The following is a 16351-nucleotide window of genomic DNA, read 5'->3' on the forward strand; positions in this document are numbered from 1 at the left end:
CCAATGGAATGAATGATAGAGATTGATTTAAGGATGCTAAACTTATTCCTCATGTATATTTAAGCTATCTAATCTTTACTTGCTCGACAGAGCTTTCCTAAAATGTTCTCAAAGGAACCTAATAGAATAGGATGCCAAGGCATCTGCTCTCACTCAACGATGTTGGTCAGCCTACCCTATTGATAAAGACACCCTTTTTAGTCGTTGAAATCCTATCCTAGTCTCTCCCGAGATCTAAGGGATTAGGTTATAATATTCCTAGGCCGGTTCAAAGCCCCTTGAAAGTACTATAACCCATTGCTTATGAGGATCTTGTCTTGCGGTTCTCTCGAATACTTACAAGTATTTTTAGCTTAGGTTTCTCCCGAATACCTAAACTTCATCTAAGAAATAGATATTTCCATGCCTCTTACAAACCTAAATGGTGAAGCAATCATAAGCAAAGCAAACAAAGAACCAAAATAAACTTAAATATAACATTAAAATAAAGTTTAAATATCCATTAAACCAACCACCACCAAATAAATTAGTTCATGGTGGGGTTCAAAATATCCAAACACAAAGTAAAGAAAATATTCGTTCCAACAACCCACAAATAAATAGAAAAATAATAGCAAAAAGGGAAGTGAGAAGAAGCCTTCGACGCGCCACCGGAGGTCTCCTCGGCCACCACGAATCACCTTAGCTGGCTAGCTCCTCTCGGCACCTAGCTCGCCACTCCTTGGAGCTTAATCAATGGAGGAAAACCCAAGGAAGAAGAAAAGGAAAGGAAATAAAAATCTGATTTTTCTGCTCTATGCGTGTGCCTCTTCACGTGTTGTGTATTGTCTCCCTTGAGGTGTAATATATAATAAAAATATCTAGGGGTAATGATGATGTTGTTGGATGCAAAATACCCTTCATACCCCTAGAATCACATGTAGTGCGTGAACCTTATCCTCCAGGTGGCAGTGGTCCCATAGCAGCTCTGGCAGGCGGTTACAGCAATCATTTCACGTGCAGAGCCAGCTGTCCTCGTACAATTGTATCTTTTTATCGTTTTCTGCGCCAGAAATTCCAAGGCATTTCAATCTGCTTCAGAAATTCCAAGGCATTTCAATCTGCTTCAACAACTTGTGATGCCGCGACATTTCTTCTCATCTAGTCCTTTTTGCTTGCTATTCCCTGCACACCACAGACAAACTGCACCTGTCCTTCAAGCAGCATCATTAAGAAATAAAATAGCACTACTACCACAAATGCAACTATATGCAACTACATGATCCTAAAATGCCTGAAATGAGCTTTTAAACAAACAATAACTTAAGTGAAAAAGGCCTTAAAAGTATCATTTTTAGGAAGTTAACAAATAATAAGATACTTAAAATCATTACGCATCGAGTATTACAAACAACATGCTCCATTCATGACAAATAAATCACAATGACAACTTAGTAAATTTTATTTCTAATTAATCTTATATTCTCTTAACTAAGTGTTGTAATTTAACATTCATGTCAAATAAATCAAATAAGATAATATATCGTTCTCGATAATATGCCAGATAATATTTCATTTCGAAAATTGTATTCTTACAAATAATATTACATCCTCCTGAATCAAACACACCTTGAAATTTTAAAACTAGTTCTTTTATGTACAAAAAGAAAACAGGGTAAAATGTAGGGTGGGCTCTAAAGAGGATGGTGTGAAATTGAGTATGGAGGTCTGCTCCCATCTCCCATGGCTCTGCTCTTTAATTTATTTGTAATATCTTTGGTTTGTTAAGATGTCACTTCTATTTGCCTTCCTCCTCCATCCATTGCCATGAAACTCACTCTTTTCTGCAAACAAACAACCTCAGCTATGGTCACTTGTCATTTCATTACTGTAATAAATCCAACAGACGGGAGTCTCTATAGGTCATAAAATTCAATTAAAGATCCAAAATTTGGGTTTTAGAAAAGCATGCTAAATGGTATTGAAAAGCTTAACATTTTGCCCCAAAATTCAGAACCATGTTGTTCCCCACGACTTTAAAGTTTAGCAAAACGCAGCTTTCAGAGCAGTAAAAAAGAAGTCAACTTTTGGGGTACTACGAAATCACTATTACTTCAACCAATATTCCGCACGTCATACCATTCACACGTTGTTAACCAAACACATAATTAATCAGAAAAAATGTCAACTAATATTCTACTTAACCATCTCTTGTTTCTAAGTTTAGGAAATAAAGAAGTGCAAACTACTCACCATAATGCCCTTGGACCGGTTTATTTAATTTTTAAATGAGTTTGATTACTTTCGAATCATTTTTATTCTTTCACATTAAAACTTCTGGATAACTTATTTGAAGGAGAGTACTCAAAGGAACATATTCGAATACAAGACATGAGGCACTCAAAGCCTTATATATATCGAAATACCACTTTTTTGACATAATTTCTGACAGACCGAACATGATATGTCAAAATCAATTGACAACTAATTAAAAAATAATATCTAAGTCGCGGTACATAGGTCGAGAAGGGAGTTTCTCGCCGAACATGATATATGTATTATCCTTTTTCTAGACTCTTCTTCGTTTACCACCGTCAATATAATTAATTAATCACAGTCCAAACACCAATCATAATTCTTCATCTAAATCATAAGAATTAAATTATCAACTATTGACTTAAATTATATATATATATATATATGAATCTATTAGTTTTTTAGTTAATTTAATTATTGGCTGGATTATACCATTCTGTTGTGTACCAGGTTTATCCAAACAAGCTTAGTAAAACCAATGAAAAGTAACATGAAAACAGTGTCGTTGTCTGGTAAGAAACTAACCTTGCGGGCCTTGAAACCATCATGGATGCTTTCACGGCCACCGTTCCAATGCACTTGTCGCTGATCGGTGACTTCACCACGTGGGCTGTTTCCGGTGATTCCCATGCAAAGTTGCATGATTTTCTCAGCTGCCTCCCTCTCATTCTCACTCTCTTTCATCAGCCTCTCAACTTCCGCCTTGGGAAGCCTGATTTTCACCCTCATTGCTCCTCCTCCACCAACTCCTTCTTCTTCTTCTTCTTCATCCCCCTCGGGTATCGCGATCGACGTCGGTTTCAAGAGCGTAAGATCCGACACCGACCTCCTCGACAACATCAAGCTCTCGAGCCTGTCTTTAGCGCTCATGGTCACACCCGACCGAACCCTCCTCGGAACCCTCTCTTTGGGAGCCTCGGGCAACACCACCAGGAAGTAAAGCCTCTTGGGCTCCAACCTCTGATGCGGCTGCAACGGCTTTGCTCGGGTACCGTAATGCTTAACCGCTTCCGATTCTAACAAAACATGCCCCGGATGATCTTTCAACACCTCCTCCGCCGTCACCGGCGTCTTCATCTTCATCGTTTCCCCGTTTATCTTCATCACTTTGGCCATCTTTTTCCCTCCCAAACTATTCCCCATTTCCCCCCACACAAAATGAATATCGTTTGGTAAAATGATGGGTTCTGTAATGTATATATGTATGTATGTATATATATATCGATGGTCAAAAAAGAGGGCAAAGCGTTTGAAAATCGTGGGCAAAGTTAATGTTTGACAGAGATAATAAAGTACGCAAGATATCGCTTTCAATGAAATGAATTTTATTACAAAACTAACTAAATTCCAGCATTTGTTCAGATTTTGAACATTAATTCGTCAAATATAATATAATCTAACGAAGGTAATTTAACCGTACGTTAGATTTGAGCTTCATATCATTGCTTCTGTAGTCGAAAAAGGTTTACGGTAATCACGGCTAGAAGAAGATTCAAACCGCACATGTGAAACACTGACTCTGACGCCCAAAACTGGTACGGCATGCAGAGACATTTTATATTTGAATGAAACAGTAGGTCTAAATTGACACTCCGCTCATCGACTTGGAAGTCATTTACTTGTACAATTTTATTTTTCTATTTTTCAATCAACGAATAAAAGTCTATATATACACCGTGGTAGATCCACATATACTTCCGAGTGGGCATGTGCCACCCTGAAATCCGAATTTCCTTTGATTAATTTCTTATTTTATTAACGATACCCACCCTAGAATTTTATCTGTGCCCACCCTAAAATTTTAATTCTGCTCCTCTATTCAAATTTTTTACGTTATTAGCCTATGTGTGTCCACCTCGAATATTGTGTGTGTATATATATATATTGAACTGAGAACTATAGAAGCAAAAAAGACTCCTGTTATCTTGTAACATTCTTCAATTATTCAAGATTCAAAACCGAAGTTGGTCTGAATTCCCAAATCGGTAAATGTACCATAGTCCCAGTTGTTGGCTTGATTTTCATCATGAGAATTCCAAGGTTTTAAGGCTTCTAGAAAATATGTATATCATATGCTTAAAAAATGAAAAAAAAAACAGTTGGTTTTGAGGAACAAAATTAATTAATATACTATTTATAAAGTAGTCATGCATATCCAAAACAACGCTTGGAAAACAGCCGTCGTCCTTAGTTGTTCAAAGACCATTTCCCATTGCTTTCAAAGCAAACAATGGACACATTTTAATCATAAGCAAAGTTCCATGCTCTTTATTTCCTCTACTTTGTTTATCAAAGCGTAATCTTAAAACCCAATACAAGTTTACCAGCAAGAGAGATCAAATAGAAAGAAATCCTCTTTAACCTAGGACGCCAGCTGAGCTTTTTACCCGCCCATCGATGAAAGAAATTAGGGTAAACTACGTATTTAGTCACCTACCTATTTTAGTATGAAAAGAGAGCAATGAGAATGACTGTGTATCTCACGCTCATCTCCCGACTTCTCACGTCTGGAAAGAATAGAATGGTAACTCTGTCAAACAATTAGAGTCGATCAAAAATAAATAAATAAATAAAATAGCGAACTGTCTAGTGCCACCGTAACGGTCAGAGCTGCTGTAATCGGCGAAGATGCTCCAACAATGAAGTAGCCTTCCTCTTGGCCCTCTCTGTCCCACTCTTTGTTAGCTCCATCAAGGCTGCGGCAGCACCGAGACTACATATGCAGTAAAGACTCTGTGTATCTCTTTTACACAAAGCAAGCAAAATGGCAACTGCATTCTCTTTGTTGCGGGGCAAACCAGTTCTTAAAAGATCGATTAAAACAGGTATGGTACTAGCCTTTACGATAGCAGCCTTAGCCTCATGGTTGCTAGAAAGAACCGAGAGTATTGTTAGAGCCATATCGACCATACAGTTACTTGAATCTGTGAGCATCATCAGCAGGGCAGTTACAATTCCGGCTCTCACAGCCCTGCCTTTGTTACCCTGATAAATGCATAGATTGAACAGAGCACTAGCAGCATCTTTCTTCCCTCTAGTGCTCCCATTTTGTAGCAAATCTACCAAGGCTGGTATCGCCCCAGATGCACCGATTATTATTTTGTTCTCATCTGCAAGTGACAAACTAAAAAGGGTCGCCGCTGCATTCTCTCTTGCTTCCATGCTTCCAGCTCTGAGGACTTGGATTATCGAAGGAACGGCACCAGCAAGCATAATAAGAGACTTGTTATTTTCAAAAATGGAAAGGTTAAGAATCGAAGTCACTGCATGTTCTTGTAACGACACATCATCTGTCGATAAAAGGTTGACCAGAACAGGTATCGCTCCTGCATCTGCAATTAGAATCCTGTTATCTGTGCTTCTTTTAGATAGTGACCGGATTTCAGCCACAATAGCCCTACGTTCCTCTAAACATTGACTCGATAATTTACAGACCAGAGCCTGGATGGCAGCCATTTCACCACTAACATCATGTAAAGACCCGTCATTCTTTTTAAGCCTACCATTTGTTAATCCGCTTGGCTGCTCAATATCATGTTTAGCACACCATTGAGTTATCAGACTTCTCAAAACATAATTAGGGGTTAGCGTTATATTTATTAGCTTTTGCTGAGTTTTCGGACATTTTGCATTGCCACAATCTATCCATCTCTGTATGTAAGGCCTCTCATATGTCTGTAAAATCAAGAAGAAGACGAATCAATAGACAAGACTTATAAGAGATAGCAAAAGGCAAAGGCTGACTACAGAAAAAGAAACCGAAATGCAAGCAGTAGTTTGGGTGAGCATATTACCTGTCCAGTGGACACAATCACCGGATCCCTCATTAGTTCCAAAGATATAGGACACAGAAAATCTTCAGGAATTACTAGTGCATCAGGCTTCTTTGTTTCTTTAGGACACTCAGTGGCCACATTCTCTAGCCCCTTAGGATCAATTTCATCCGATAGGCAAACGTCAGAAGAGGTTGAAGAGCTCTTCACTCTGTCCAATATCTTTGTTTTGGTATCTGCACCACAACTTTCTAGAATGTTATCCAGCTTTTCAGAAATTTCACTGTTGGTACTCCCACATTGTTTTCCCGGTGGATGAGACAATGCATTAGAAACTTTTTTTGAATTCAAAGAGCCGTATCTTTCTGTTGCTCTTCTCAATTGAGCTCTTACCAATGATACCTGAAAAAAGAAATTGGTGTTAAAAAGGCAAGTGAATATAGGGGGAAAACACAAATGCAGAAACATATAAATTCTGCAGCTAAACCTGTTCCTGAACTTCCTCAGAGATTTGGTATTGATCATAAGGGATTTTCCCTAAAGCTTTCTCCAGCTTCCATGTAACACATTGGAATTGGAAAGACACTCTTTCGGCACCTCCATCCTTTAAATCAAGATATAGCAAATCTTAGAGATTCTTCTAACGAAACATATTAAGGGAAAAAATTGCATACCCTCAATAAAATTCCAGCAACAGATGCTTTCCTTAGCCAAAAAAAGGAAATCCAGACTAAAATTAGCATATTCCAATGCGCAGCTAATTAATTAGAATTGCTACATTTACCCAGGAAATACTAACAATTGATCAACACTTTGATTCTGATTTGGGGAGAGAGTTGGTAGAAATTAATATTGACAATCTCAATAAATCGCAAGAATAACTCGAGTTCCCCAAAAATTGGAGCTATCTATCGAAGTTAAAGCAATTGACATGGAAGGAGAAAAAGTGTCCATGTCTATCAATTTCGCATAACAATTGACCTCATCGTAAAATAAAAAATGAAACGTATTAGTATTAAAATAGTAAAATAACAAGCATGCCTGCATGACAACATATCCACGTTTATAAAAACTTATAGAACCAATTAATCCAATCATAGAATGCTCAAAAGAAAAGAGACAGAGAGATGGATTCGTTACGGAGGAATCATCGCAATTGCGGGGGGAGGCGACGGACACGAGACGTTTAGCCGCCTGGAGAGCCACGGTAAGATCCCACGACCATGAAGAAGATGAGGAAGAGGAAGCACAGACATGGTCATTATCAGAGGATCCACCAGAATCTCTGATTTCCTCGAGCAAATGCGTGAAGAGAGCAATCCTCCTAACCAGATCCGTGCAATCCTTTTTAAAGATGGCGTAGGCGGCGTGAGTTCCGTCGGCTGCATTGGCGGAGACGATTTCGAGGACAAGGCTGAGCAAGAACGAGGGAGAAGCGCCACCGTCTTGAGGGGAGGCGGCTCCACCGGTCATTTTTTGAAAGCCAGATGTTGGCTCCTGTCTTGAAAGAGACGTCGATAAAAAGAGATTTTTCCAAGATAAATGATTGACGGAAATGCGAAAGCTGCACTCTCGCTGGAAAACGGTATAAAATATTATTAATAATTAATAAATAATTGGATTTTAGTGATTAACAGAGGGTAAAGCATTCTAGAGCTCACTTTTGTATTAATTTCATCTGCTTTTCGTCACTAAATATTTATTTGTTATGATTTGGTCACTTATAATTCAGGGTAGATATTTTACCTAACCCGATTTGTTCCGACCCTGTAGGGTTAGTTTTTTTTTTTAAATAGATTTGTGTCGGGCAGAATTTTTTTAATGATAAGATTGGATTTGATCAATTTTTTTAATTAATAACTAGTATTTGATCTATTACCGACTAATTCATATCGGGTACTGTAGAGGCGAGGCCGACCTTCCCAACCTAGTTTGCTCCATTCGCAAACGTCAGGATTCGAACTCCTAACTTAGTGCCTCATCTCACTAGATCAACTGGTTGTTGGTGGATTGAATCAATTTTGATTTAAGGTAAAAATATTTTTATCTATAAATTATATTAATTAACCTTTATATATTCAAAATAATTTTTAGAATACCCTTTACTTTATATCTTCTTTAATTAGGTCTTTATTTTCACACGTGTATCTCTATATCTTCTCAATTTTGGTGGTGGATGCTATCCACCATTGCTGCATTAGCCCATAGCAACAACATTTACATTCTGTGGATATATAAGAGAATTCGTAATTTAAATAATATCAAGTGTTATATTAATAAAATTATCTTTTTATAAGTGGAGATTAAGAGGAAATTAAGTGTTATATTATAGTTTAAATAATAAAATGAATTATATTATTTTAAGAGGAAATTAAATTATGATCACATGATTGAAAGATGAAATGAACAGCTATCATATCACAATATACCTTAAAATTAAAAGAGAGATTAAAAAATAATGACTTTCATTTGAGTGACCAAGAATTATTTTCTTGTAAAGAAATAAATAAGAAGTGTGTATGGTAGGGGTGTATACGAGTCGAGTCAAGCTCGAGTATTGCTGAGTTCGACTCGACTCGAAAACTTTAAAATGGAGCTCGACACAACTCTAAAACTTGCAAGCTTAAAATTTCTAAGCTCGACTCAAACTAGGAATCATGAACTGAAGCTCGAAAAGGCTCGAAATGATTTTTTTTTCTAAAACTTAACTTGGTTGAAGCCTCAAACTAAAACTCGAATCTGAACTATAAATACATGAAAATCTTATTGTATTAAAAAAAATCAACACATAAATTTTAATATTATTAATAATTTATTTTTTAAAAATAAAATCTTAATATATTATATTTTCGAGCTGCTCAAGAGCTTTTTGAGTCAAATATCAAATAGCTCGTTTCAGCTCTTTAAGAACTTAAGTCGAATCCATTTGATTCAAGTATTTATTGAGCTTTGATCAAATTGATCTCGAGTAATTCGTGATCTGTCTTGTCTCATTTACTACCCTATTGAATGGTCAAAAAGGTTTATACATTGAGCTGCTTAGTAAGTTCGTTGTGCAATGGGCCTTTCGGCTTATGCTCATCCACATATTATATTAGCCGATTATCATCAATAACTTGCTTTGAAAAATGTTGTTTAATTATAATTCAAAATATTTTTAATACACTCGATGATTATAAGATATATTTATTTATAATTTTTTAGTCATTGATAATATATGCATTCTGCGGACGTAATTGTTCGAAACCGTTCATTAATACTAAAATCAGTTAATAGATTTCATTATTACTCAAATCTAAATAGAATTGCAATTTAAAATCATAATATATAAAATAACTCTGATCGATTATGATAAATACAAACTAGCTTTTTTATTAGTTGATGATTGTTACAATGTAGTATATATTCATAACATTTTTTAAATATTGATAACGTATAAAGACTCTACAATTACAGTTGCTCGAACCTAAAATCTCTAGAAAAAAACAATATTCCCTTTAACTAGTGGAGATCACTTGATGAGCTCATTAAATACTAACTAGTTTAAATAAAACAAATATAAGAGATAAACATTTGTCACAGGTAAAAATCTTTTAAATAAGATTTTATAAATAATTTAACGCTTAAAGATAAAAGAAACTCGTAATCGTCTCAATTGTCACTCCTTTTCAAAATTTAGCCTTCAAATTATATATATATATATATATATATATATATATATATATATTTTGTGATTCCAGTTTAAAGGCTTCGTCTTGACTAATCCATACTGATCACTGTCGCACACCTGATTTTGATGAGTGAGTCTCTCAATAGGGATTTTTTGCATACACGGAGACTCAAACTCAAGACCTTACTTAAGTAATATCAAATTTTTTACCACTTGAACCAACTCATGTTGATAATTGTCATGAATTATATTAATGGTGTCCTTTGACTGATAAAAATTATCGTAAACTGTTATATATTGCTATCTATGTGATAATCCACGTGTCGATGATAATATGATAGAAAGATTTAATTAATGTTTTGGCCGAGTTTATAAACATAATTAACTTAAAGCTCGGCAGTTGATATAATATTTAAATAAAAATAAAAATAAATTAAATTTTTTAAAAATATAAAATTATCAAAATTTTAAAGTATTGAAAAATCATTAAAATATAAATACTATTGAAAAATCCGATGCTAAACAGTAAACAATAAATTATTTTAGAAAATTAATATTTATAAAGTAATAAAAAAATTTGCTCGTAATGAGAAGGTGTTTAGCACTAAAGGATTTTCTTTAAAAGATATGTTGTTCTTTCCTAAAATTCGAGCGCTGATTTGGATCAAAGCATTGGGCGACAAGGTGGAGCTGTGTAAAAAGTAGTTGGTTGTCCAAACCATGTAATTGTTATTCGTTTTGCAGCAGTGAGCAACTTGGATTAGTTTGGGCGCCACCTTCGAATGATTTCATGAAGTTTAATGTTGATGGAAAATTCAAGGACAAGATAGCAGGATGTGGGGGAGTCCTAAGATCAAAAACTGGGAATGTCAAAGCTCTTTTTTCCGGCCCTGCTGCATGTGAAGGCCCGAATTTTACTGAATTGTTTGCAATTAAAATAGGACTAAAAATCTGTCAATAAGCTGAATGGATAAGGAAAGCGTTTCTTATAGTGGAGTCCAATTCGTAGATGGTTCTAAACTGAATTTCAAATTCTGATTGAGAATATGATTTTGGTGGTACATTTTTGACGAAAAAGACGACATGATATGTGCAATCGAAGGGGTAGATTTTGTTTACACGCCTCGAAACCAAAATGGAAAGGCGGGTCATCTAGCTGAGGAAGAGATTGCAAGACGAGAGTTATTTAAAGCTTAATGGGACTGATTTTGTAGAAACTTTGTCTATTACATCATGGTTTTGTTGCCTGTTTGTGAAGATTGTCGTATTGCTTTCTTGCATATTGCGTAGGTTTAAATTTTGTGCTGTCTTGATAGGATAGTGCTATTGTCTGCTATTTTCTGTTGTATTGTATTGCTTTGTGCTGTTCTGCGTTGTATTGAATCGGCTACTTTGGATGTTGTCACCTAGTTTTGGTGGGGTATCGTTTCAGATTTTGTATTATGTTCCTTGGAGAACAAATTATTTATTAGGATACTTCTTAATTGGTGTAGATCGAGGTTCTGTTTATGTTGTCAGGTTGAATTTACCCTTTTTTCCTTGTAGGTTTAGAAATGTTTTCAACAATGCATTCTTCCTTTGTGGTTTATTAACAAAATCCTTTCTTGCTAAGTAAAAAAAAATGAAGATATACAAGATAACAAATAAATGTCATCTTGATCAGTTGCGATGATGTCAAATTCAGCTATGAAAAAAATAAACGAAAAGAACATTCAAAAGATATGTAACTCACTCAATTTTTATTTTTATTTTATTTTAATTGATTAACTTGATCAATTTTGGGGACCAATTTGTAAGATTATGAGGATTTTAGTATAGTTTACAAAATTCTTATAAGTTTAGGGACTTAAACTTGAATTTGACCATCTCTTGGCAACTAAGAAAAATAATATTAACAGGTGATTATGGTGGTTTAAACTCGTGACCTTGGGGTATAGATGCCTATGCCTTAGCTATCAAGCTAGGCTATTGTTACCAACATGGAATGCTTAAAATAACTCTTAAGCTATCCAGTTAGATTATTCCCCAAAATATTTTCCTTAATCAGATTTAAGCCAAACTCTAAAATAAAGAAATTCCCAAATTTTCATCTTCCTCTGTTGCTGCCCCTCACCGTCAACCATCTTTGACTGTCGTGTCGTACACCTTCACCATCGACGTGACTATCGACACTGTGTGATCAAAACCTCGGTTCCCCTCATTGAGATTTATCGTCGTTGGTCGTAGAAGAGTTCTCAGTTGTTCATAAAAAAACCAAACCACCGTTGTTTTCTTCATTTTCAGACCGATCCCAACGACCTAATGCCTCACAGCCTCCATTATCAAAATCGTCGCACCCTTCTGATCAAAACCAAGTCAGATTTGTAGCTTCGCCGTCACACCTTCTCTGATCGACGTTGGATAAGCTTCTTACCTCTCTTTCTTAAATTTTTCTCTATATTTTTGCTTGATTAATGGATTGTTTTTTAGTTGAATTGGTGAATAAATGCTTGGGGAGTAATCGAACAGTCGTTGCAGGTCGTTTTAATGTCACACGCGCTGCCACGCATCGCTCTGGTGCGTGGGCTTCTTTGTCGGTTGAAATTTTTAGATGTTGGTCCGAGTAAATTCGGACTGGATCGAGTTAACTCGGACCGAACTGAGTCAACTTGAACCGATATAAGTTGACCCAAACCGATCTAAACCGTAGACTAGACAATTGAATTTGATCGAACTTTGACCCACATAGTTAACTTTGACTAGAATTGACTTTGATCAAGGTTGAATTTGACTAAAAGTTTATTTTTCTAAAAATTCATATTTTATGTTTTTCGAAGTTCTGATTTCACTTTTACGACCAAATTTACCAAATTCTAACATGAAAACTTCCAAATCAAACGTTAAATCCCAAGCAAACAAATGTATTTAATTATTTTATTTAAGCACATATAAATTAAGGATAAGGATTGATTTATAATGTTGTTTATTGAAGATACTCGGTAGACTTTTAGGATTGATTTTTTTTGCAATGTATGTTCCCTGTGTGTTATATGACTGATTTATCTATTTTGAAATATGATTGTTTATCTTATTTAATTTATAAATTTTTTATCTGATCAATATCCTAATTTTCTTATTTATCGTTTATGAACTATGTTTGTCCGATACATGTTCTCTGGTTACCTATTTTTACTAAAATATATAAATAGATTATTTATAGAATCCTAAAACTATGGTTTACTATCTGAACTGTTTTTATTGAGGTACTCTTTGGGATGTATTTTGGAGTTTTGAGGTTAAGCTACGATCAAGTTGGTAATATTTTATGGATTTAAGGGTGGCCCTCTGATAGGCCCCCAAGGTACTCCCTTAAGTTAGTTCCCATATCCTTCGGGTATAGATAAGTTTTTATGGATGCAGTTTTGGGGACTACATTTTGATATACGGGTTTATCATACTTTACTGAACTTTTTTTTTTCCTGAAATCATCAATATGCTTTATTATGCACTTTATTGGAACATGCTGAGCTCCCTAGCTCACTCCCTCAAATTTTCTCTTTTTAGATACTTTTGGTTAGACACCCTCGGACTTGACACTTAGATGGTCGACACATTCAGTATCATATTTTGTTGTGATGTTTCTATCTTCCATACTGTCTTTATTTTAGGTGACAAGTGTCTATTTTTATACATTGCTTTTATCTTGTATTTTATTTTGTTACTGATATTGTGTTATTTTGATATTGGTTATTTGATGTTTTATATATACGCATGAGATTTTATGTTTTAATAATGTTCATATATATTATGATTTTAAAATATCGAAGAACGTTATGAGAAATTTAATATAATCCACGAGATCTAGTCGTAACGTATAAATAGACATAATTATTATAAGAAGAAAAATACTAATAAATATCAACTATCCGCATCCAATACCAAAACTGTAATTCAATGAAAGCATATTACTTTTAAGAGTGTTTTTAAGGAGACTGTAATTCATTATACACTAATAATGTATCAAGTGCAACTCGTTTAAACAACATCTCTTGCTATAAGATGAAAGACTTTCTTCCACTTTCTAACACTATTTAAAATAATATTATTCAAAGGAGCTGTTACTTAGATTCATTTCGCAAGTTCATTTATTCATACTCGACATGCTTTAGAACAAATATATGTTTTTTTTTTTATTTTAAATAAAATGACGGTAAAATTCAATTTGAGGCTTTAAAGTTTTCAAATCTTCTATGTCATCGTTAAACTAAGAAATCATCAACAATTTGTTCGTATAATTATTTTTTAAAAATGACATTAGATTAATATAAATATAAATATTAACATTTAAAACAGTTTATTTCAAAATGAAAACCGTTTAGATTTTTGGTGAATATTTTAAGCGTAATTTTTCACCTGATTCAGTTGTTGAGTGAACCTTTAAGAAAGAATTTTAATTAATTACCGACCTATTTTGGATAATTTACTAATATAATTTACAGCATAATCCCAATATAGGAATCAAATTGCTGAGGAAATTTACAACATGAAGAGCAGATAGTTATTGATTAGACAAAGCAATAAATTAAATTAAACCATGCTATGTCATGCCATGTTTGTAGTTGTAATAGCATCATATATATATATGATTTGGTGTGATATAGTATAGGTCCTCTAGTTTGTTATACTGTTTCCGGTTTTTCCCTCATCATGGTCAAGTTTATCAACGTTCGCAGCTGAAACACTGATGGTGAGATCCAGGTTCAAATCAGGGAGCCGATTAGCGTTGTCCAAGCAGCTTCCGGCATCGGAAACTTGATCATTTTCAAGTTGGAATTTAGCCGGCGGATGAATATTAGCATCACCGGATAATATTCCAGTTGCACCATGTGGGATTTGAGGGCGAGGAAGCAGATTGCGAGTCATTAACCGATGGTTATTCGGATCGACACCCATGTTTACGAGCTTCCTTCTTAAATGAGAGTTCCAATAATTCTTCACCTCGTTGTCGGTTCTTCCCGGCAACCTTCCGGCTATCAACGACCACCTGAATTATTTCACGACAGTGAAAGAATAGCAAGTTATTAAAGCTTATATATCCAGATTGAAACATAGATATGCTGAGCATAATATTAGCAATTTTCTCAAGAGTACTAATTAAAACGAAGAAGAAAAATGGGAAATCTTTTAAACACGAGCATTAATAAATATTGTCTTCACTTTCCCTTTTCACACATTGTACTTGCATTCATAATACAAGAGCAACAACAAAACTAAAATAAACAATGTGATAAAGTAGGAATAGACATAGGGGAGCAGCCCGAATAGCTATTGAAAATTTTAAATTAACATATATTTTAGATATTTCTCTTGTATTTTCTACTCATAATCTATTTTTGATCTTAGAATTTTAAAAGTTTATCTTTCTAGTATAAAATTATGTGTCCGAGAGAGAAATGGCACCGGTTGCCTAAGAGTGCGTGAAGCTTAATAATGAGATCCTCTTCATCTTCAGCAAAGTTGCCTCTTTTAAGGTCTGGCCTTAGATAATTTATCCATCTAAGCCTGCAACTTTTCCCACATCGAAGTAGCCCTAAAAGAACACAAAAAATACAAAGCTTAGCATAATTTATGTTGCATTTTAAATCAAACACCCCAAGATTAATTAACCTGCAGCTTGAGGGAGAGTACGCCAGCAGCCTACACCGTGAATTCGGATGTAATTAGAGAGTTTCTCATCTTCTTGCTTTGACCAAGCCCCTTTATTCGTGTCTTGCTTATCACAGCAAGGCTTCCTCATTGTCTCCTTAATTAAAAACTAAACCCTAAAAACTGATACAATATTAAGATAAAAAGAGAAAAGGAAAAAAATGTATATAGCCAGAGATTGGAGGGTATATGTTAAGGGTTGTTTCTTCTTCTTCTTCTTCTTGCTGCTACACAAGATTTTGAAATAAGGACATATAATAGATAAAGGGAAAATTTGTTGTTGGAGGGGGGTTGAGTTGACTGGTGGTTTGGTCATGCATCGTTTGCATGTTTCTGTTGTGCTTCAAACATAAAAAGGGTAAACAAGACTTTCATACTTCAACTATCACTTTTATTGTGTTTTGGTCTCTTAACTATGTTTTTTTCAAAACTATACCTACTTTAGTTTCATTTTAGACACCCACTATTAAAAGTTAATAAAAGTACTGTTGATGTGACACTTTTTAACTTTTTTCACTAATGATATGACATTATCTTATAGTAACACATCAGCATCATTGTTAATTTTTCTAACCGTAGGTACCAAAATGAAACAAAAACTAAATATTAGGTATAATTTCAAAAAAATAGCTAGATGACCAAAACAAAACAAAAGTGATAGTTGGAGTACTAAGCATGTAGTTTACCCTAAACAACCCTAAGGAGAAGTTTGACTAGGATTTTTATTTTGATTTTTGTTAGTTGCTGTGAAGTATTCGTCTTCCACCCAACATCCATCCACCCATAGGAAGATTGGTTAAAAAAACAAAATATAATTAGAAAAATGGACAAATCATAATATACGTATTCATGCAAGTATAAATAGAAACTTGGTTGATTGGCCAAGGATCAGTGGCAGAAGCAGTAATGGAAGCTGGGATTTGGCACC

At 34.7% G+C, this 16351-nt stretch overlaps 2 protein-coding genes across 2 annotated transcripts; both read right to left on the reverse strand.

Annotated features, from left to right (window-relative positions):
- Positions 1 to 4884: 4884 nt before the first annotated feature.
- LOC120124947 (U-box domain-containing protein 10-like) lies at positions 4885 to 7541 on the reverse strand. The gene is made up of 4 exons (XM_039143495.1): positions 7209 to 7541; positions 6556 to 6672; positions 6090 to 6470; positions 4885 to 5970 (listed from the first exon to the last, which is right to left on the reverse strand). Exons 1-4 carry the CDS (start codon positions 7539 to 7541, stop codon positions 4900 to 4902), a joined length of 1902 nt encoding a protein of 633 aa, XP_038999426.1. The 3' UTR covers positions 4885 to 4899.
- A 6832-nt stretch (positions 7542 to 14373) lies between these two features.
- On the reverse strand, positions 14374 to 15583 carry LOC120124731 (myb-related protein 308-like). The gene is made up of 3 exons (XM_039143328.1): positions 15385 to 15583; positions 15178 to 15307; positions 14374 to 14761 (listed from the first exon to the last, which is right to left on the reverse strand). The coding sequence occupies exons 1-3, from the start codon at positions 15512 to 15514 to the stop codon at positions 14389 to 14391; spliced, it is 633 nt and encodes a 210-aa protein (XP_038999259.1). The 5' UTR covers positions 15515 to 15583; the 3' UTR covers positions 14374 to 14388.
- Between the last annotated feature and the right edge of the window lie 768 nt (positions 15584 to 16351).

The sequence above is a fragment of the Hibiscus syriacus genome, unplaced genomic scaffold (genome assembly GCF_006381635.1).
Source record: "Hibiscus syriacus cultivar Baekdansim isolate YM2019G1 unplaced genomic scaffold, ASM638163v2 tig00110429_pilon, whole genome shotgun sequence".
Classification (NCBI taxonomy): domain Eukaryota; kingdom Viridiplantae; phylum Streptophyta; class Magnoliopsida; order Malvales; family Malvaceae; genus Hibiscus; species Hibiscus syriacus.

Bases quoted from the DNA above. Each gene is read 5' to 3' on its own strand.
- LOC120124947 (XM_039143495.1), bottom strand. From the start codon at position 7,541: ATGACCGGTGGAGCCGCCTCCCCTCAAGACGGTGGCGCTTCTCCCTCG. The intron at 6,471-6,555 runs GTTTAGCTGCAG...TTCTTTTTTCAG, and splicing joins CTGAGGAAGTTCAGGAACAG to GTATCATTGGTAAGAGCTCA. The intron at 5,971-6,089 runs GTAATATGCTCA...TTGATTTTACAG, and splicing joins TGATTGTGTCCACTGGACAG to ACATATGAGAGGCCTTACAT.
- LOC120124731 (XM_039143328.1), bottom strand. From the start codon at position 15,514: ATGAGGAAGCCTTGCTGTGATAAGCAAGACACGAATAAAGGGGCTTGG. The intron at 15,308-15,384 runs GTTAATTAATCT...GTGTTCTTTTAG, and splicing joins TACTCTCCCTCAAGCTGCAG to GGCTACTTCGATGTGGGAAA. The intron at 14,762-15,177 runs GTGCCATTTCTC...GAAATAATTCAG, and splicing joins CACGCACTCTTAGGCAACCG to GTGGTCGTTGATAGCCGGAA.